The following is a 23335-nucleotide window of genomic DNA, read 5'->3' as shown; positions in this document are numbered from 1 at the left end:
GAAACTTGTATTTAATCAGGAGCATTAAGGTCGTTCGACTATGTAGGAAGAGAGAGACTCCCAATCAAGCACGAGACAAGAAATTAGAAATTTCTCGTGGCTGATTTTGGATATTTCTATTTTCATTATGTGATTATTCATGAGTAAATGTGATGCAAATTTAGATACTTATAGTTTATGCATTGACAATTGACAGTTTTATCATAATGTAATAAATTAGAATGTATCATATATGCTTTATGATTGCACATATTTCTTAAATGTCATAATATATATATATATATATTCGCGTTTCCCCGTTTCCAAAATTTGGGGAGGTCGCGTTTCGTATCGCTTCCCATTTCGGAAACTTGTACCCGTTTCGTGCAACCTTGGCGTAAACTAAGTTCTGAGTTTTGAGACCTGCAGGTTTCATTCTTTGACTGCAGATTTGAGCTAGTATGTAAAGTTAAACATTGTGTTGCCAATGAAATGCTTTGGTTGGTTTATTCATTGACATTGCACTTTATTAGCAGTCATTCCTCCTGTTGAAAATGCCATTGTCCAGTAGATTTTTACTCTTTTGAAATGTCAATGGGAAAGCTTATTATACTATGTTTCACTCAATTTTTTTCTCCATTCTCAAAGGTAAAGGAAAAAAGAAACCCCCCTCGCTCCCAAAACTTTAAAATGAGCAAACTTTACATATTTGGTGTCCAATGGTTTGAAATTACATTGACGTACATGATATATATATATATATATATATATATATATATATATATATATATATATATATTATTTATTAAAATTTGCATATTTTATGTTTTGTAATTAGACCATTTCAAACTTTCAGAAACTGGTTCTGGTTCTGTACTGTTCTGGCTCTTGGTCAGTTCTGGTCTAATAAGTTTGGATCTGCTGTGTTGAATTCAGACACATCCATCTTGACATCAATTTTGTTAGTAGATACAGTGTTATGGGACTATGCAAAATATGGGGCTATGCAGCTGTGCAAGTTCAACTGAACATAAAATTGATGACTTTATTTCAATTGAATAGTAGGCTGTAGTGCCAATGATTTGCTTTCGTTGGTGTAACTTGAGTGCAATGGGTAAGGGTGGTTGTGTGTATAGAATTGGATGGGTTAATGGACAGGATGGTTCTGATGGAATTGTAGAAGCATGGATAGATGTGAAACACAATGTATGATATCAAAACTGTGATATCACTTGAAGTGTCTTCTGAAAACAGAATATTATATAGTTTTGTAAGAAGATGAATAATAATGCAATTTATATAATATAAACATGGTATGTACAATATATATAGGATTAGTGACATTAAACCATACTTGGTTGTATATTTGGTTTAACAATTGATTATTTTTTTGGTAACACAACATTATGGCAGTGAATACAAACACTCCACAGAAGCAAAGACCAGGCAATGTGATCCGGATTTAAACAGGAACGCAACAAGTTACAGAGATAACCATAAACACAGAGATGCAGCGGAAATAATGCTTCATTTCATTAATGTAAAATACTGAAATATGCTTACAAACATAAATGGAAATAAACCAGCTAGGGCGATGGTAGCTTATCTCTGAGAAGAGATGTGGTGGCTACATGCCTCTGAACTGTGTTACAATGAGGCTCGAAGGCCTATTTATTGTTAAGAAACAATGGAAAACCCTAAACATCCAAGAACCTAACCCTCGAAGATGAAACACCAAACTGTGGGCCCCATTTGGGTAAATTGGTACATCAACTTCCCGGCGTTGTAACTTTGGCATATGATCTTCGTTTGACGCGTAGAATATCTCATTAGAAAGATTTATCCGAGAAATCCAACTTTGGGAAGAGCAACATCAGTCCATGGACCCATGTTGCTCCCAGTTTTCCCAAAAAATGTCGTTTAGGGCCTCAAAATGGCTCCATAAGTTCAGGACTCAAAAAACTGCTAAAAATAGTAAATTGTGCTACAATTAAGGAAACTGAAAAGCTAAAAGAAACAATGGTGGGGGTCCAAGTGGCCTTGGCGGGTGGCCACCAATACCCACTTGGATCATTCCTCCCCTCTTAGGAAGCAATGCTCCCCATTGCATTGAGTTCTTCCATGAGATGAGGAAACTTCTGTTGAACTTGGTCCATGGTAAGCCACTTGCCCTGGTCTTCGAGTTGACCTGCTTTGACAACTCGAGAGTCGATACAGTTGGATGTTCTGCTGGCGAGTGTGCTTGAAGCCTTGATCTGTGTTTCCATGATCCGATCAATTGTAGCTTGTTCCATGCAATCTGGATTTAACTTTGTGGGTGTGAGCTGTTCTGCAATGTCGGATGTGTCTAGTAATGGTGGAAAGTATGGCCGAAGGCAGTCCACATTGAACACTGGGTGTAGGCCAAGGAATGGGGGAATGTTGAGCTCAAATGCATTGTCTCCCATAGCCTTGGTAATAGTGTAAGGACCATATCTGAGTGGTCTGAGTTTCCGATAGGGTCCGGTAAGGCGTTCTTTTTGCAAATGCAACCAGACTTTGTCGCCCACTTGAAACTTGTGTGGCACCCGATGTTGATCATGTCGCTGCTTGTACTTGGCATTTGGTTTCTCCAGAATGTCATGGACTTGCTGTCGAATATGTTGGATGTGCTCAATGAAGCTGCTTGCCTTATCTGTTTTGGACTAGACATGAGCTGAATCTGCGTGATTAGCTACAAATGGCATGGCCACATCAATGGGACATAGTGGCTGGAATCCCAAGCCCACCTAAAAAGGGCTGTGTCCAGTCGCGCTGTGGAGAGCCCGGTTGTAGCTGTGCTGAACATAGGGGAGGCTCTTGTCCCATGTGTGTGGATGCTTTGAGTTGTGTATGCGCAGAATGTGTACGATCATCTTGTTGACAACCTTTGTCTGGCCATCAGTTTGAGGATGGAAGGCTATGGACTTAGTGAGTTTGGTGTCTAGCATCGACCAGAAACTAGACCAAAATGTATTGAGGAACCTGCTGTCCCGATCTGAGATGATAGACTGTGCGATCCCAAAGTGTACTCGCACTCGTTCAAAGAAGAGTTTAGCAGTGGCTTCTGCTGTGATATTCTTCTTGCAGGCCACCATAATGGCCATATTCGAGAACCTGTCGATGATCACAAAAACACAGTCGCTTCCGTGCTTAGTGGATGGAAGACCTGATATGTAATCCATGGAGATGGTTTCGCAAGGTTGACTAGGGGTAGGTAGCGGGGTATAGAGGCCTTGCTTCTTGATGGTCGGTTTGGCAATGGCGCAGGCAGTGCATGATCTGATGTACTTCCCGACATCCTGTCGAAGATTCGGCCAATAGAAATACTTCTGTAGTACTGCCACCGTTTTCTCGACCTCGAAATGCCCAGTAGCCCGACTGTAGTGTGCTTCCCAAATCATCTTGGCACGCTCGCTTGAAGGAACACAAAGGTGACCCAGGTGGCATAACAGGGCATCCTGAAGGTGAAAATTCAGAACATGCTGACCCTCCAAGAGTGTCTGGTATGTGTGGCCGAATTCTGGGTCGCTTTTGCAGAGAAGTGGCCAATCAGAAGTCTCGTGCCGACAAGAGTTGAGCACGATGGTTAACGCCATGATCGGTGGTCGACTGAGGCAATTTGCAACATTATTGGTGTTGCCCTTCTTATAATTGATATTCAAATGGAACTGTTGCAAGTATGTGGACCACTTCTGATGGTGATCATTCTGCAATTTCCCTTGGGTCTGTATGAACTACAGGGGTTAGTGGTCTGTGTGGATGACCGTTTCCTTCCCCAAAATGTAATGCTTCCATTGTCGGCAGGCCTGCACAATGGAATACATCTCTTTGTCATAAGTGGGATATTTCCGGACTGTGTCTGAAAGTGTCTCACTGTGATATGCCACTAGATGCCCATGTTGAGTAAGGACTGCCCCAATAGCATAGTCAGAGGCATCTGTCTCAACCTCAAATGGTTGTTGCAAGTCTGGTAATGCGAGCACTGATGCCGAGCAGAGGTGATCTTTCAATTCTGTGAATGCCTTCTGTTGAGATTCATACCAAAGAATTTTGCTTTTGCTCCTCCCTTGGTGACTTGACTCAAGGGCCAAGTGATATGAGAAAATCCCAACACTAACCTGCGGTAGAAGTTGGCAAGACCTAGAAAGCTGCGAAGCTCTGTCAAAGTGGTTGGAGATGGCCAATCCCAAATGAATTGGATCTTGGCTGGATCCACATGCACCCCCTGTTCATCAATAATGTATCCCAGACACTGAACCTGGGTCATGCCAAAAGTGCATTTCTCCAAATTGGCACATAACTTGTGTTGCCGCAGTGTTTGGAGAACCTGTCGGATGTGTTGGAGGTGCTCTTCCCAACTCTGGCTGAAGATCAGGATGTCATGCAAGTATACCACTACAAATGAGTTAGTGAATGGCCGCAAGATGTCATCCATTAGCCTCATGAAGGTTGCAGGAGCATTCGTCCATCCGAAAGTTATAACCAACCATTAGAAAAGGCCCTCCTTGGCTTTGAAGGCAATCTTCCACACATCGGAGGGTTTGATTGGTACTTGTTGATATCCTAACTTCAAATCGATCTTGCTGAAATATTTTGCCCCCTTCAGTTGATCCAGGAGGTCGTCAATCTGTGGGATCGGGTACCTATTACGGACAGTGATCTTGTTCAGTTCTTGATAGTCAATACAGAGTCTCCAAGTCCCATCGTTCTTTTGTACCAACACGATCGGGCTCCCATAGGGCGATGAACTCGAACGGATGTGACCTTTCTGTAGTAGCTCCTGAATCTGCCTCTTGATTTCATCATTCTCTACAATGGAGCGTCAATAGATTGGTCCATTGGGCAGCGGCGCACCTGGGGTCAAATCGATGGAGTGCTTGACCTAAAAGTGTAGAGGAACCTTTGCAGGGGAGGTGAAGATGTCCTCGTACTCCTCCATGACCTTGTTCATCTGTAGTTGTCGTGCGGAGGGGCCCTGTCTGGAGGTCGTGGCCACTGTCTTCTTCTTTCCTTGAGGGCATATCATCAGGAAAACAAATTTCCTGGTTTTGGAAATGAGCTTATTGCATTGTTTCGCAGTAACCAAAGAGATGGCGGTAGGGGGTGCTACCTCCAGTATCCTGTACAACTTATTTCCCAAAGTAACAATAACAGCACGGGGCCTTGATTCATACACAGCATGTCGTTTCCACAAGTATGGTTGTCCTAATAATACATCACAAACTTCAAGGGGAGCAATGTCACACAATACCTCATCCGTGAAGGGCTTGATGTTGTATGGAAGGTGACACTGCTGGCTCACGCGAAGATCTCGTCCTTGGTGAAGCCACCTGATGGTGTACGGTTGTGGATGTGCTGTGGTCGGTAAGCCCAGCCGCTTCACGACCTCTGCCGAAATGAGGTTCTTTTGGCTCCCGCTGTCGACAATGAACTGTAGCGGGGAGCCCTTTACCCACATCTGGGAGTGGAAGAGATGCTCCTCCTCCTCTGGATCTTCGGGTTCCTCCTTTTGGATCTTCGTGGTGGCAACGGTGGCATTGGGCTCCGCATCGATAATCTGCTTCCCTTTGTCATTCCCCTTGTCGGGTTCTGACTCAGAGTCGGAACATGCATCTGATTTTGAAACCTTTAGCTCGACTACCAGTGACTGCTTGGCCCGACACTCACTTGTGTTGTGAGTGGAGCTCTTATGGAACTCACACCACTTTCCTGTGTCCTTTTTCGGCTTTGCAGCGTTGTTCTTTGCTTGCAGCTTTGGCGGGTTATCTTGGGCCGCCCCGCCTTGGCTTTGTCCTTTGTTCTGCAATTTGGGGGCACCTTTCCCTTGCTTCAGATTCGCAGATCCAAAGTCTCGCTTCTTCTGTTTAAACTTTTGCTCGACCTTGATGGCATATCGGTATGCTGTGCCAAGCGAGGAGATGTTCAAGAATTCTATTTCTTCCTGGATGTACTTGTGTCGGAAGCCGCGTTATTTAAGTATCAAATGTTGCTCCGAATCCTTGAAACCCAACTTTGTGCGAAGGGTATGGAAAATATTGGTATACTTTGGCACGTCTTGGTCCCTTCCCTGCTGCAACGTGGTCCACTTTATGTATTGATCCTCATAGCTTCCTATAGGGTAGTACTGTTCCTTGATGGCATCCTGGAATGAATTCCAAATGGGTGCGGTTGAAAATAGTGAGCCTGTACTTTCATCCTTCTGCTCGCAGTAGGTTTCCCACCAGTCCTTGACGTGGGGGGCTGCTTCGAGAAGAGTGAAAATAATCTTTTCCTGACTGGAAAAATTATGAACAAAAAAAATAACGCTCTAGCAGATTTAACTATTTATCGACAGCATCTGCATCTATCTAACCCTCGAATATGGGGATTTCAAAATTAACTTGTACCTTAAACGGTGTGGCGTTTCCAGAGTAGCTGTTGGAATCCGATGCCTCGCCCCTGGGTAGCCGCTGAAGGATCTGGGCAAAGCTGTCCATCATCACATTCCTCTGTCACTCGAGGGCTTCTTCGAGCAAGATTATGATAGGATCTCTTGCCCCCTCGTCTTTCTTTTCATCCGCCATGGGAGGCCGTTGGGATTTGCGAGGTTGGTCTTGCAAAGGTTTGACCAGTTCAAGCCCTAACTCCTTATATCCCAACCTCGTTGGGGACATGCAAAGAAAAACAGAGAAAAAGCAGACCGCTCTGATACCACTGATTCAGATTTACACAAGAACGCAACAAATTATAGAGATAACCATAAACACAGAGATGCAACGGAAATAATACTTCATTTCATTAATGTAAAATACTGAAATATGCTTACAAACATAAATGGAAATAAACCAGCTAGGGCGATGGTAGCTTATCTTTGAGAAGAGATGTGGCTACATGCCTCTGAACTGTGTTACAATGAGGCTCGAAGACCTATTTATTGTTGAGAAACAATGGAAAACCTTAAACATCCAAAAACCTAACCCTAGAAGATGAAACGCCAAACTGTGGACCCTATTTGGGTAAATTGGTACATCAACCTCCCGGGGTCGTAACTTTGGCATACGATCTTCGTTTGACGTGCACAATATCTTATTAGAAAGATCTATCTAAGAACTCCAACTTTGGGAAGAGCAACATCGGTCCATGGACCCATGTTGCTCCCAGTTTTCCCAAAAAACGTTTTTTAGGGCCTCAAAACAGCTCCAGAAGTCAGGACCCGAAAAACTGCTAAAAATAGTAAACTGTGCTACAATTAAGGAAACTGAAAAGCTGAAAGAAACAATGGTGGGGGTCCAAGTGGACTTGGCTAGTGGCCACCAATATCCACCTAGATCACAATGTGTTGAAATCTCTAAATGTTACCCATTAGAAATCCCTACTGCATTATTTGGTTTATTTCACTGTTGATAATATCGGCGATATTCGAAAATATCGTGATATTTTCGGCAAAACGATATATCGCCGAGAAAATATCGCGATATTTTCAAAATATCGCCAAAATATCGTGATATTTTGAAAATATCGGCAAATATCGGCAAAATATCGTGATATTTTGAAAATATCGGCAAAATATCATGATATTTTGAAAATATCGGCTTTTTCAAAATATCGGCTATGTTTAAAAATTTGAAAAATTATTTTTTATGCTTGTCGATATTTGCCGATATTTTGTCGATATTTTCGCCGATATTGCCGATAAGATGTTTTCTGGACCCTCACCGATATTTTGTTGGTATCGATATTTTCAACACTGGTTTATTTCACCTACTTGTTTATTCCTTAACAAGTTATTTAACCATATAAATACTGAAAATAAACACAAATGCAGTCTCAACTCATATACAGATCATCAACTGAAATAATAGACAAACACATAAGAGACACTGTTATTTTTGGACAATCATCCCCAGAAAAACCCAATGCGGGAAAACCAGTGCAGCAATTCTGAAGGTTTTATTATTAAGCAACTTTTTTGAGTACAATTAGGGTGCCAAATTGGCTCACCGAACAAATATTTCTACACAGAAATAATACCTCTTCTCGGAAGTAGATATTCAGCTTCTCAGCACTAGCCTTCCCCACAAAAAATCTTCCGGCGCTTCTCCAAGGCTCTGCGTCTGCCCTGCTAGCCTCTGCGTAGCTCTGGAACCCCCTGCGTCAACCCTTTGCCTCTTTGTGTTAGCTCTCTGGCCTTCTGTGTCACCCATGCAGGCCCCTTAATGTCAGCGTAGTCTCTGGCTGCCTCTGCATGGCTCTTGTTGCCTCTGCGTAGCCTTCTCAATCCCTGCACTGGCCCTCTAGCACTATCTCTGCTATGTACTCACTGCCCCTCGCTGCAACTCTGATCACTTGTTCGAAATCTCTCAGCAAACCCCGCTCTAGAAAATCGAACTGACTGATCAATCTTGGTGCATCTTCAACTGACCCTCAAACCTCCTCTTATACTTTTCCTGTTGAGTCTTCAACGGTCGAGATTAAGTCTTTAATCAAAGACTAGGATTACATTTGGCTTGATCCATGTCATTTAGAACATTCTCACCCAGTTTTATATTAATACCCATTAATATTTTAATTTTCCTAAGTTTAGACTTAGGAACTCCATTAAAAATATTAATTATTTTAATATCTCTCTAACCAAGTGGAATTTCCCCAAACCATTTCTGGGTCTTGGAGATCTCATGTGCTTTAGCCTCTCCACCAATTTTCATGGCTAGAGCACATTCGATGCTACCACAAATCAACACTCCCTCTTAGCGAGGAATGTGCTCTAGTAATGCTCCACCACTGAACATCACACTGATCATCCAACACCGGTACCTGTGCTAATGCTGGGCCTGCTGCCCAACATCCACTGCACTGCTGCTTCCTGTAATGCTGCCCATGGCTCTGCCACTGCCATTGCTACATTTGTACTGCAGCTCCCTCTACATTCGTGTTGTTGTTGGTCCTTCCTCCCAACACTGCGTCTGCACTGCAACTCTCTCTCAAATGCTGCATCATGATGCCCATAGCACTACCGCTACTAATTGCTGCACTGCAACTCAGTTACCGAAATGTAAGTAATTGATCTACCCAAAGTTCCAATGTTGCACGAAGCGGGGACGAAGCGGGGATGTTTTTTGGAAGCGGGGACGCGGAAGCGTCATTTTCCAAAAATCTAGGAAGCGAAGCGTCTGCTATATATATATTTATATTTTTTTGCATTTATACTCAAAACAAACATCCCAAATACCAAATTAGTTGTAGAAGACATGAAAACATGCATATTTTTGCATAAATCAAGATAGATATAACATCCATTGTACATTAATGATTAATTATTCGAGCATCAACCATTTAGATGCATCAACCATCTAGAATCTAGATTCTTCTCCTCTTGATATAATCTAATGAAATGCCACAATCCCATTGATCCTGAATTCCTGAAAACTGTTAAGTTTGCTGAATTTTGAATAGGATATGAAATTCTATTTTCTCCATATGAAGTCCAATGAAGCTAGAACCACTCTCAAACATCCCGAGTCATTTCATGGTAATGTTAAAAATTTAAGTAAAGGATGAAAATGAAAAATAATGGAGCATCTGCTATATTTATATTTTTTTTGCCTTCATTCCTCACCCTAACCCAAGGTGGACCCACCCCCAACAAGCAAACTCACCTAAAATTAAATAAAAAAATTGAAAAAAAAACGATTTTCTAAACAACGCGACGCTTTTCCGGAAGCGTACGGAAGCGCCACGCTTCGTACTGTCGAAGTGCTGTACGAAGCGTGCTTCGAAGGTCTGGAAGCGCGCTTCCAAAAAGTCCAGGGAGCGGCAAAAAAAATTGGAAGCGCGCTTTCGGCGAAGCTTCCTAGGCGCTTCTGCACTGGACGCGCTTCTAGGCTTGGAACCGGGGGGGGGGGGGGGGCGCTTCGTGCAACATTGACCCAAACACTGACATCCTTGTCAGTCCGGAAGCCTCCTAATGTTGAAGCTACCTCTGTGCACCCTTTGCTGCCATTGCGCTGTTGCAAGCACCTCCGTGCCTCTCGCACTGTTGCAACCACCTCTGCACTGCTTTAGATTCCTGCACCCAAGCACTGCCTTGTTGCTCCACTAAACTTTGCTCCACCCTATCTCTGTCATCCTGGTTACTATCGTTAAGGGCTCCCGTAGACGGATATGATCCAAGATTTTGGGCACCTCAAGGATCTGGCCCCTAGTATGTAGTCCTCCCGACCACAACTCGATGTCTCCCCACCTCTTCTCTAGAGGTGCACGAGCACTCATGGCACAGTTGTCATCAATCTCGACTTCTTTCTCTGCCTTAGCCAGAGCTACCTTGGAGTCAGAAGCCTCTCCCTTGTTCTTTTTCCTGGGACACTGGGATGCATAATGTCCCAGCTCCCCACAATGGAAGCACTTCACCTTGGAGATATTCTTCTTCTTCCTCTTCTTTTGTTGTCCCGCAGATGCTAGAGTCGCATCCTCCTCCTCTTTCTTGATTCAACCTCCTTTGCCACTACTCCCCGCCTTGGTCAACCGTCTGATCTCTTCTTGGCGAAGAGCTGCCCACATCTCTTCCCATCCTGGAAGAATAGCTCTGCCCAAAATGCCTTGGACAAATGTCTCCCACTCCTCGGAGACTGCATTCAGGGCGATCCTCACCATGAACTCTAGATCCGGTGTAGACCCTATGGAAGTAAGTTGGTCATGAATCTCCTGCAACCTGCTGAGGTATAGATCTATCTGCTCCCCCTCCTGCATTTGATACGACCGCAGCTGATTCTCCAACAGCATCTTCCGCTGCACAGAAGTGCCCTGATACAATGTCATCAAGGTATCCCACATCTCCTTTGCAGTGTTCTTCTCAGCAATATGCAGTACTACATGATCCTTGATCCCATCAATGATTATGCACTTTGCCTTTGCCATTGCATCCTCATACTTTTCATTATCTGCTGGGTCGAGTGGGATATACATGGTTCTCAAGGCGATGCCCTTGATGCGATGTCTATCTAGAACAGACAGGATCTTGGCCTTCTAGATGACAAAGTTGGAGGCCTTGTCCAACCTGTCTTGATCCCTCAATCCGTTCATTGCCATCTCCGGTCCTGCTTTTGGACCCCCTCTGAGTCTCGACTTCCCTCATGGAAGTTCTCTCCTAGACTCCCTCTGAGTCTCGATTTCCTTGTTGGAAATCTTCCCACCAACTGTCGATTCGCTCCTCTCCGATCCTCTTTGCAATTGCAACTTGGATTTGGATTTCTTGGCTAGAAATCCATCAAGGTAGCGACTCCCTCTACCTTGGTTCTGTTCCGTTAGGTATTGTTCTGCTTTGACAGCAACAACACCCCACCAACTTCCCAATCCACAATCTGCCCACAACTCCCTATGCCCCAACAACTGAAGAACTGAGCCTTCCATCTCTACGCAATCCAGAAAAGGCTGAATCACTCATCTGGCCAATTGCGTCAAGCCTACCTGACTGAGTAGGATGACATGGCTCTTCGTGAGCCTCCTCTGCCTCTGCATTGGTGCTCTCTCTGGCTCGAAATCATGATGCAGGCCCTCTGCGTCACTCCTTCTCTGCTGCTTTTTGCTTAGGAGCAACTCTGTCTCTCAGGACAACTGCTACTGCCGCAAATAATTCTAATTATGCTGGTGCCTTTAGTTCCCCTGTGATCTGTAGTGCTCTGATACCATGTTGAAATTTCTAAATGTTACCCATTAGAAATCCCTATTGCATTATTTGGTTTATTTCACCTACTTGTTTATTCTTTAACAAGTTATTTAACCATATAAATACTGAAAATAAACACAAATGCAATCTCAACTCATATACAAATCATCAATTGAAATAATAGACAAACACACAAGGGACACCGTTATTTTTGGACAATCGTCCTTGGAAAAACCCAATGCGGGAAAACTGGTGCAGTAGTTATGAGGGTTTTATTATTAAGCAACTTTCTTGAGTACAACTAGGGTGCCAAACTAGCTCACCCAACAGAGATTTCTACAGGGCAGTAATACCTCTTCTCGGAAGCAGATATTGAGTTTCTGAGCACTAGCCTGCCCCATGAAAAATCTTCCAGCACTTCTCCAAGGCTCTACGTCTGCCCTGCTAGCCTCTGCATAGCTCTGGAACCCCTTGCGTCAGCCCTTTGCCTCTCTGCGTCAACTCTCTAGCATTCTGCATCACCCACACAGGCCCGTCAGCCTCTGCGCAGTCTTTGGCTGCCTCTGCGTGGCTCCCACTGCCTTTGTGCAACCTCCTCAATCACTATGCTGGCCCTCTGACACTATCTCTGCCTCTCGCTATGTACTCATTGCCCCTCACTGCAACTCAGATCACTTGTTTGAATTTTCTCAGCAAACCGCGCTCCAGAAAATCAAACTGACTGATCATTCTTGGTGTATCTCCAACTAACCCTCAAACCTCCTCTTATACTTTTCTTGTTGAGTCTTCAACCGCTGAGATTAAGTCTCTAATCAACGACTAAGATTAGATTTAGCTTGATCCATGTCATTTAGAACATTCTCACCCAGTTTTATATTGATATTAAAAAATTACTATTTTAGTTTTCTTAAGTTTAGACTTAGGAATTCCATTAAAAATATTAATTATTTTAATATCTCTCTAACCGGGTGGAATTTCCCCAAACCATTTCTAGGTCTTGGAGATCTCATGTGCTTTAGCCTCTCCACCAATTTTCATGGTTAGTGCACATCCGATGCTATCACAAATCAACACAATGAAGGCAGTTCATAAACTTAACTCAGGCAGCTGAATCTCCAAAGTCGAACTTCAACAAACAAAATTCAACACCACCTATCTCACCTTTATATTTTTTTGAAAAAAGGGTAGGATCTAGCATTCTCAGTGATGATGACAGAAAGCTGCAATTCTTAATTTACCGAGCCTCATCTAATGTGCACTTTAAGAAACCTCATCTATTAAACACATTCCAACAAATATTAGAGATGAACCACTTACTGATCCGGATTGGATCATTGTATTAGCTGTCATCCATCTTGATACATTCAGGGTGGAAAAATCAGGGAAATCAACATATAAGAACAGTTTTAGTGGCAGGACCTAGTTTGGAGAATCGGGAACAAAAACTTTCTGGGGCCAGTTTGAAGCCTTCAACGATTTTTTTTGGGGGTAAAACTTTGCCGTGAATGTGTCACACCCCCTGGCACTATTCTACATTCAAAGACCCTTCCAACGGTTCAAGGATCACACCAATCAGAGTTCAGACACAAAAGTTATGCCTCTTGGAATTTGACCTATTGTGTTTGACCACCATAATTCTAGAGGATGCCATTTCAGCCCTGTTACTCATGGAAAAGGGGCTAGCCATGTGGGCACTATGAAGAAGACTCTCAAAGGGTCAAGTTGTAACTCATATTGAGGATTGTTGGGTCAAATTTAACCTCTAGTTGGCTATTGGGTTGTGTTATAACTAGGACACTACGAGGAAAAGGGGTTTGATTCTATACTAGTGTATTTTGTTCCACAATAGAATAGAGTAGCTGATAGTGGATAAAGAGAGGGCAAAACATAGAGGGTTTGTGTTTTGTAGCAGCCCATGGACCATGGGTCTCACTCCTTTGTATTTGCACCATTTCCATTTAGAAAAAGAGAGAGCAGAGAAACCTAAGCTTCCAGCTGCGTTTTCTCCCGAAAGGGTTTCCTAGGTCATATCTTGGTGTTATTATGGTTTGTGAGTGATTATGTTATTTGTTCTTTATTTTTCACATTTTATATATTGCATGCATAAGCAAAAAACAGTAATTTAATAAATTCATAAAAACTAAGGAAAACTCTTTCATAGTGTAGATTTCAGATTTCAATGTATTTTTATTAGATCTGTTGTGATGAACTGTCCAATGAAATATCCATGGAAATTTACAGATCACTTAACTGTAACAAATAAATAAGGCTGCAATGTATTCTTTCAGTTCTTTAATACATGTAATATATCATTTAGACATTGTGATAGGATTCTCGCATAGCTATTATTTTTTTTATAGCATATTTCATTACATTATTCCAAAAAAACATATCAAGGACTATTGTAGACACTGAAAATATATATGATCAAAGAACAAAGTATGTTTTAACTTCCGATTTATGATCATCCACCTTGTTTATGACTGATATCCATGTGATGTTTACTTTAATTTGTCTCATCAGTATGCTGCCAAACATGCACGTTTTGAGCAAGTATGGAGGAGCCGTAAAGGAATTGCTGAAGCAGCGAATGAAAATGCTATCCGTGAGTTATGCCATCTTTATGATGTTGTTCGGGTTGATATGGAGGAAGAAATGGAGGCGAAGCCGGCAAGGAAAGCTAAAGCTAAAAGGTCAGTTGCATCATATCTGGGACTTCAGTGATTGTCTGCAGATGAATCAGTTTATTGGAGGCTGCTGAAGTCTGGGGTCTCTTTCCCATCTTGAATGTACTCTATATTATATCATACTTCACAGATATTTTCAATGTTTCCAAATGATTACTTCACCAAGGATTGCTTGTTCTTGCAAACTCTGCTGTGTTTTTGCACTTCTTTATGATCTTTTTCACTTAAATACTTTACTTTTCCGCTGCTCTGTGCTGCTTTTATTGGGAAACTGTTGATTTTCAGGTCACTGATCACCTTCTTGATGCTCTCTACTGGAACAACACACCGCTGCTCCGTACTGAATGGCCACCTTGCTTCCCTGCACACAGCCAAAGAAACATTATTCTAAAAATGTGGAGAGTTGTGGAGACAGAATTGTCTGGGATTAGCATGCAACCTGTGGAGAGTTGTGGAGACCAACCTGTTCACCCTTGAATTTATATCCTGGATCAGACTGCCCATCCTTTCTAAATTAGTTGATTTAGCTTTTGAATTTCCTCCCATGCTGCATATGCGTAAGGGAAAAACACCCACACACTATTTTTAAATTCTTTTATTACAGCTAATTTGTAATGTCCCTGTCCCCATAGGAAGCTTATGATGGAGTCCGCTAGCCTAAAGTGGTTCCCACAGGTTAAAGTGGTGAAATATTTAATAAGGGGACTTAAATTTGCCTAAGGAGACTTTATTAAAGAAGGAGAAAGGATGATATTTCCTAGGCAAGTTGGATGTTGCTTTAACTTTATAAAGTGGAGTATCATAAAGTGACTTTATAAAAGTGAATTTAATAAAAAGAAAAAAAAATAATAAAGAGAGAAAAGCAGTGTTGTTAAAATCGCGATAAAATCGCGATTTTATCCATAACCCGATCAAATCGCGATTTTTATTCATAAAAATCGCCAATTTTTTTTATACCCGATTTTTTCGAAAAAATCGGGATTTTTTCAAAAAATCAGGATTTTTTCGAAAAAATCGGGATTTTTTGTGAAAAAATCCCTACTGGCGCGGGCAGCGGGCTTTTATATGCAAAAATCGATTTTTTTTTTTATTCATTTGGTTGTCCGCGCGGAGGACATCAGTGAAAGCAGTGACATTTTCTCGCAAGAGGGGCAGAGAAAATCAATAGGATTAGAGTCTTAGACTTTCATTTTATTGTATATGACATTATGACATGATGAGATACATTATCATATTTTTTGTTGATATTTTGAGGCTGAGTTGGGACTCAGGACTTACTATTCAGGACATGATTCAATGTTATGTGTGATTTTAGCGCTAGAAATGATATTCAACATCTTATATATTAGTTTTTTTATCATATTTATGTGTCAATGTATTTATTTTATGTTGTAGATGGTTTAGATATTAAAAAAATTGAAAAAAAATGAAAAAAAATGAATATTTTTGTGCCAAACGATTTTTTCCCGATTTTTACGATTTTTTCCGCTTTTTTCCCGGCGCCGAATAAATCCCGATCGCGATTTTAACAACATTGGAGAAAAGGGAAGGTGAAGATGAAAAGACAAAAGGGAAGGCGAAGATGAAAAGACAATCCTAAACTAGTTAAAGAAGGGAATTGAGGAGATCTAATTCATTCGTGCATTGTGTGAGTTTGAAGAGAGAGCTCTTGGAGAGAGTGGGAAGAGGAAGCTGAGTGTTTTGGAGCCCTAGCTGCCATAGCAGACTTCGGTATTGCAACGAGACCTCCTAGTCTGGATATGAGAGCGAAGTCATTCAGATTTCACCATTGAGCTTCAATGGACAACGATATTTCTTAGAAATGTTGAGGTACTCAAGCTTTATCAATTGTTTTTATATGTTTATACAGTATTTCCCATTTCTTTTGACAGGCTGGAGATTTTTATGGAGAATGGAGGAAAGATCTCATGATAGTTTAAAGCACATAAATCCAAATCTGGGCCTGTGAGAATGAATTCCACTGTTAAACAGAGCTAGTGCAAAGTCCTTGTGAAAGGGACAATTTCCCTTGAGTTAAAATGCTGAACGTGTGGCTTCTCTGTGGGCTGAGAATTGGCATCATTCTTGTGGCTGAATTCTGTTAAATAAGGGCCAAGTTTCCCCCTGTTCACAGCTAGTTAAACACACTCCACAAGGTACCACATTTGGAGAGTTTTGTTGTGCTGATTGGGATGTTGTTCTAGAAGAGAGAAGGAACAAGTTTACTGCCTGCTGGTTGATTTACCCCTTGTGAGCTGAGTTTAGCAGAGTCAAGGGATGTGTTTATTGACTTGCTGTAGCTTATACTGAGGTGCTGATATACATTGAAGAGGTAGCCAAAAATCTGCCGGTAACTTACTCAAATCTGGTATCTCCAATGCTGAAGCGAACTGTGAGTTAATGCCATCATAGACAGTGCATATACATATCGGATTTTGTTTGTGTACTAGCTCTTCCCTTTATCTATTAAAAAGTTAAATGGCTGCTAGCATCTACAACATCATTGTGTAAATTCTGAACATGTATTTCAGTGAAGAGTGAAGAAGTTTGTGGTTGCTACACTTGTTATTAGTATTATTTATGCTTGCTGAGTCTAAAGTTGATATTAAATTAATATTTTGAAGTGCTTCCACAAGTATTTGTCCCAGCATATTGTGTATTTACACGAGCCAACAACAAGGAATGCATGTACAGCATTTGGTACACAAACTGTTTGTTAAAATACTACAGTGGACCAAACCATACAAACTCAGGACTCTTTGTGGTTTTCTCTTAGTTATTCCGGTTGGGTTTCTTACAGTGGTATCAGAGCCTTAATTTTGGCTCAGCCTATGGGTTTGGCTTGAAAACAGTTGGTTGGAAAATTCATGACAGAGGAAAATCCATACACAGGGATAACATATAGGAGGAAGCATACTTACAGAGAACCAACTCCCCTTTCAGAGGAAGATATCCCTGATACAGAGAGTGAAGAGACGCCAGAAGGGGGCAAGGGGTTAGAGAAGACACCTGAAAGACCAGATATGGGGGATAAGGAGGAACAAGCTTTTAATAGCTTACTCAGGGCCATAAATGACTTGGCCAAGGGCCAAAAAGAGATGGTGGAGGTGATGAAGGGCATGACACACACAAGGGCTTCCACTGGAAAAGAGCCATTGAATGGGGAAGGGTCCAACAGTGCTGAAAGCAGTCATGCCCAGACTTGTGTGCAAAACCCATCCCGCACTGATAGCAAAATGGCCAGACCCAATATGCCTCAATTTGTACAGCAGGCTGCATAAGACTTAATAGAGCAGGCTAATTTTGGAATCCCTTAAGCAGATTACATGGAACGATATCAATCTCTAGGACGGAATTTTCGCCCTGCTATGAGCTTCACTGATTTCTGCCACCTTCAGCTGAAGAGCAGGCCCAAACCATCTTAGAGGTTTCCAAGGCAAAATCATGAGCTGCAAAAAAAACTGGGGAAGGTGACCATCCCCTGTTTTGATGGGTCGTCCAAATGCTCAGCTAGATCATGGGTGCAAAAATTGGACACTTACTTTCAGCTGCATCATATGATAGAGGAGGAGGTTATCAAATTGGCCAGCTTGCACTTGGATGGTGAGGCCCATGAGTGGTGGTACCATGGGTTGGTGATGTTGGGACATAACAACATCATCTCATACACATAGTTCACTCAGAGGCTTATTGAGTGCTTTAACAAGAAGGATCCGGAGATACATTTTAGAGAGATGGCACAACTCAAGTAGATGAGTAGTCCGAAGGCTTATATTGCAGAGTTTTAGAGACTGACAGTCATGGTCACATATATTTCAGAGGCCAGATTGGTGATGCTATTTGTGGAGGGGTTGGCAGAACCTCTACGTGGATGGGTCAAGAGTTTTGAACCCACCACACTTAGTGTAACAATCAATAAAATTAGGGACTTACAGGATGTTTTGTAAAATGTAACTAGGTTCGGTCTTCATAATGACATGTAATTGTGACTTTTGTAAATGATATAATGAAGAAAATAAAATTAATATTGTAAGCCTTGTTTCATGCGTTTTATGAGCAAGTGATTTTAATTTAGATGGCTCCCATTTAGAGCCTTAGGATTTATTATTAGAGTCATATAATTAATGTCATGTATGAAGAGCTCTTCTTGAGCATGTATATGAGTCAACAAAGGCATCTAGAAGCCCTCGAATGAGAAGCATTAGTTCCACTCCTCATGTCGGCTCACTATATAGAGACACATCCCTTCATACACTCAAGTCGGCTTAATTATGATGGGCAACCACTATATATAGGCACCAAGGTACTTCGCATTTCCTCAATTAAGGAATTCAGATCATCCTTTGAATTCAGATGGGTAATAACAAGAATACAGTTCGAATCCCTAGAACAGAAACTAATTCAGATGGAAGGAGCAGTGAGAAAAGATGATAATGGAACAACGAAAAGGTCTAAGGGCTAGCTACAAGTACAGTGATTCAGATATCTCTCTCTGATGTTCGAATGAGGCTATAGTCATCTCTGAATTTGGATGGGCAGAGGCAAAATGAGGTTCGGATACATCTCAATGTTATTTGGATGGGCAGTGGCAAGATCTCTATGGAAACTACAGAACGATGTTGTCTCATAGTCAAGGGAATTTGGATCCCTCTGAGATTCAGATTACAGAGAAGGGAGAGTAGTTCAGATGGGTCAGCAAGGAGTGATGAAGGGACAACGAAATTTTGGAGCTATTGTTCAATGTTGTATCAATGTGTTTCAGTGTTGCTGCAAAGGTCACATTTTGGTGACACTACATTGACATGTCTCGGTGCCATCTTTAGTGCATTTACAACTGAGTGAGGAGATGATCTCAGTGCTAAGTAAGTCGAAGAGGAATCAAGAAGAAGAAAAGAGCAGAGAACTAGTGTCTTGGTCTTGGAGTGGCTTATAGGTCAAGGGTCTTGGTCTTGGTATTCGTCAATTGGAATCTCTATAAGAAGAATTTGTGCAGGTTTTCCTCTCAAAGAGTGAGAGGTTTTTGTACTTGACAGAGAGCCAACATTTTGTGTTCTTGTCTCTTTTGTTTTGGTAACTATTTGATGAAGTAAAAGAACATACACTAATAATAAGAGAAGATTGTGATAATAAGGAAAAAGTAAAAAGTACCTCACAAATAGTTATCATCGTCCAAAGAATCTCACCCTAACCTAAATGCCCTAGATTCTTCAACATGGTATCAGAGCTAAGGACCAAGTTTCAAGAAGGGCTTCTAAGTTATGGTTACAGTGACACTCAAGGATTGGTTTATAGTCATGAATGGAGATAAAATCACCTATATATACCCCTGGCATATATCACAGTTCGGTACACAGTCTCAAATGAAGAATTGTCTTGAATAGGCTTACAAGAAGAATCTCGAACCTAGACTACAATACCTCAACTCAAATTAAGGCTACAGGACTGTAATTTTGGTTGGATATTACAGCAAGACAATTTAGGATAAGTACTACAGTGAGACTGGTTTGAATCCATATCTGAAGTTCTCGGATAATTTCATAATAATAGTCTTGGGTACATGGCAACAATTTTCGTGCCTCTCACAGTCTCAGTCTATGTCATACACGGTGATCTCAATAATCTCACAATGGCATGATCTCAACATACCGGTGATAGTCACAACCTCGGGTTGTATCCTCTCTATGAAAAATACAGTCTTGACAACTTGGATTCCCATAGCTTGATACATACTTGATAGCATGTAGAAGTGGATCATCTACAACATAGTCCTCAGTGATAGGTCTTGGTACTATAAGGTGATGATCATAGCAAGTGACCTCGATGCTCTATGGTTCTACACGATGTTGCAATTTCAATAGAATGCTACAAGGTTCCATAGTCCACTTGTGTGATAGCAATACAGTGCCATCTCAAGTATGTCAACAATTTGTTAATCATAAGGATCAGATGTATAAGTCAAAGTATCTTGAGGGCAAGAAGGCAAGCTTCCATCATTGCAACAAGGATGTCATTCGGAGGAAGGATCAATGCATCTGCTTCAACCACCTTCAACATGATCAAGGTGAAGATTTCATCTTCACGTGCCAAGTAAGTATCTTTCATGCTTATAATCAATTTTGGTTAAATGACTTCGTTTTGCAAGGAAATCGATAAGCTGGTTGGGTGACCGAAGGTCCTTGCATGGAATAAGGAGGATTGTCATAGTCCTCGTAGAGAAGTGAAGTCATTGAACATATCAATGAAAAAGGTATCCTTCAAATTCATGGGAAGGAACTCTTAAGGTCCTCTCATATAAACAGTGTCGGAGACATAAAAGAAGTTGGAAGAAGAATTATGAACATGAGACATCAAAGAAGCTGGAAGAAGAATTATGAACATTACAAGAAAAGAAAGTTCATATCACTGGAAAGGATAGGAGGAGCCGAGGAAATGAATTCCATGGTAAGAGGGAGTAAGAAATCATTAAGATAGTCTCTCTCACTATAGGTCTCTTTATGGCTCCTAGATCCTGCATAGGTTGTCTACAATAAATGTGGTGTGACATCATGGAAGCATTAAAAACAAGAACTCGTGACATCATCACGAGGATAACAAAATTCATGGGATAAGTAAGTTACCTCATTCAACTTGTGATTTCTATGCAAGATAGAAGAAGACAAGTTGAGGGAAAAAGTGTTGAGGACTCAAACATTTACTGAAGGAAAGGAAGTTTGGAAAATTTTGGTACTCAGAAAAGGGAAAAAGAGCATAGCTGAAATTCAATGCTATGGAAGTAAAAGATTATGTACTTTACAAGAAAGATTGTTCTTAGCTTAAGAAGGACAATAACAAGAAGAATAGAGAAGAAGTCCATTTTACCGAAGAAATGGAGGAAGCTGAAAGAAGGAAGTAGAAGCAGTAGAAGTAAGAGCTCGTGACACCACCATAGGAAAACATGAAGGATTGCTGGAACAAAATCTATGGTAGTCAACTTTGGAAGATATAGCTCTTGGTGACCTCATTGGAAGATCAAAGGAAGAAGTCATCCAGGATAGATCTCATCATACATCAGTTTAAAAGGGAAACATCTGCTGAATAAGAATATGCGAGATAGAATTCTCATTGAAGAATTCACCGATCGAGAAAGGAAGCAAGTGTTTCATCAGAAACTCCAACTTGTGGAGTTCATGGGATGATGGTATGATGACATGAGAAATGAAGCATATCAAGGGGTTGAAGATCTTTTCAATCAAGGAAGCTGTTGAAAGAAGCCTAGATGACCTAAAGGTAAAATGAGGTATGTATGCTTGTATTTAATATAATAAAGTCATGTCGTATGGTTGCAAGTAACATTCTATCCTGAGAAACATGATCAAGGGAAAAGGATCCCTTCCTCTGAAAGGATGCAGGAAGGCATAAGTCACACTAGATGAAATCAACATAATATGTCCTCATATGAAGTATGAGGTGGTTGACTACAATTAAGGAACTCTGATTGGAAGTTCCTGGGAATGGAATGTGTAAGGAAGGAAGAGATCGTGAAATATGCAACCATGATAAAGGCGATCAACATTCAAAAGACCAAGAAGATTTGAGTAGGAAATCTCTCGGAAATATATGAAGACCCTGATGGAGGGTTGAAAAATATGGAGACCCTTGACAATGGATATCTTTGGGAGATGTGTCAATGTGTATACATGATGTTGATACCTACAGGAAGATGTCATGATGAAGAGCCATCTCGTAAGGTATTGTTTGATTTAATGTTATGCTTTGATTTCTTGAATAATATCTTGATGGGTTCATGCAGGGCTATTGAAACAAGAATTTTAAGTGCAAGTACAACTAACATTCATGTGGTGGATGGGATTTCCTGAAAGAAACATGATGAGGAAGAAGTAGCCATATGATGATGGTTCCAAATATGTATCAAGAAGGCCACTTTCCATGAAGAAAGGAATGACATGATGAACCAAGAAGGAAAGTGATGGATGGCTAATGCCCTACAAGGAAGAAGCTCGACTGAATTCCATGACATCAAGGAAAGAAATTGATCAAGCAGCTGAAGGACCCACAAAGAAGAAGTTGATGATGAAAAGAGAGTCCCCAATTAAGAGGGAGCTTGGGTACATTCCTTTACAAGAATAGGCATATCTTCCCTAGTTGAGAGGGAGAGATAGACACAACATTCTTGTCTTCACTTGGGAAGACACAACATTCTTGTCTTCACTTGGGAAGAAAGAATGGAGGATTGAGTAATCATCTGGAATCTGATACTCTTTGATGATGTGTAGGGCATCCAAGAAAAGAGTAGGCAAGAGGACCGATATTCTTTGAGCGCTGGGAACCCAAGATAAGAATAGTCCTAGAAGGTCATACTCAGTGAACACCCGGGTGGGTATGTACCTTGAGACAATGATGAAGGTGTCTATAGTCATTGGTCTCACCAGCATTGTGCTTTGATCTGATGAGAGATAGAGATGTCAGTCAAGGCCTTGCTGCGGAAACAATGTTGGTTACTATGATGCTATATAGATGGGTTACCAATCCGATTCTTCTTATGAGAAATTCTTCGAATTGAGAATGACCTAGTACCATTATGAATACCTCTCTAGTTAAGAGGGAGTGTTGTAAAATGTAACTAGGTTTGGTCTTCATAATGACATGTAATTGTGACTTTTGTAAATGATATAATGAAGAAAATAAAATTACTATTGTAAGCCTTGCTTCATGGGTTTCATGAGCAAGTGATCTTAGGATTTATTATTAGAGCGATAGAATTAATGTCATGTATGAAGAGCTCTTCTTGAGCATGTATATGAGTCAACAAAGGTGTCTAGAAGCCCTCCAACGACAAGCACTAGTTCCACTCCTCATGTCAGCCTTGAAATGAATAAGGATCTCATGTCAGCTCACTATATAGAGACACATCCCTTCATACAATCAAGTCGATTATTTACGATGGGCAACCACTATATATAGGCACCAAGGTACTTCACATTTCCCCAATTCAGGTATTCGGATCATC

At 41.2% G+C, this 23335-nt stretch overlaps 1 protein-coding gene across 2 annotated transcripts in view; it reads left to right on the top strand.

Annotated features, from left to right (window-relative positions):
* The window catches only part of LOC149228314 (RNA-directed DNA methylation 4-like), a 248831-nt gene that overhangs the window by 193454 nt on the left and 32042 nt on the right, over positions 1-23335 (top strand). For both annotated transcript variants that reach the window (XM_089378154.1, XM_089378153.1), the window contains exon 6: positions 14165-14334. In XM_089378154.1, the coding sequence (XP_089234280.1) occupies positions 14165-14334 (170 nt within the window). The remainder of the gene's footprint in view (positions 1-14164; positions 14335-23335) is intronic.

Source organism: Pinus tabuliformis, chromosome J, assembly GCF_031772625.1.
Source record: "Pinus tabuliformis cultivar Carrire ecotype Pingquan chromosome J, CPIR1, whole genome shotgun sequence".
Taxonomy (NCBI): Eukaryota; Viridiplantae; Streptophyta; class Pinopsida; order Pinales; family Pinaceae; genus Pinus; species Pinus tabuliformis.
Note: the sequence above shows the minus strand (reverse complement) of the source record. Positions and strands in the feature narration are given on the sequence as shown.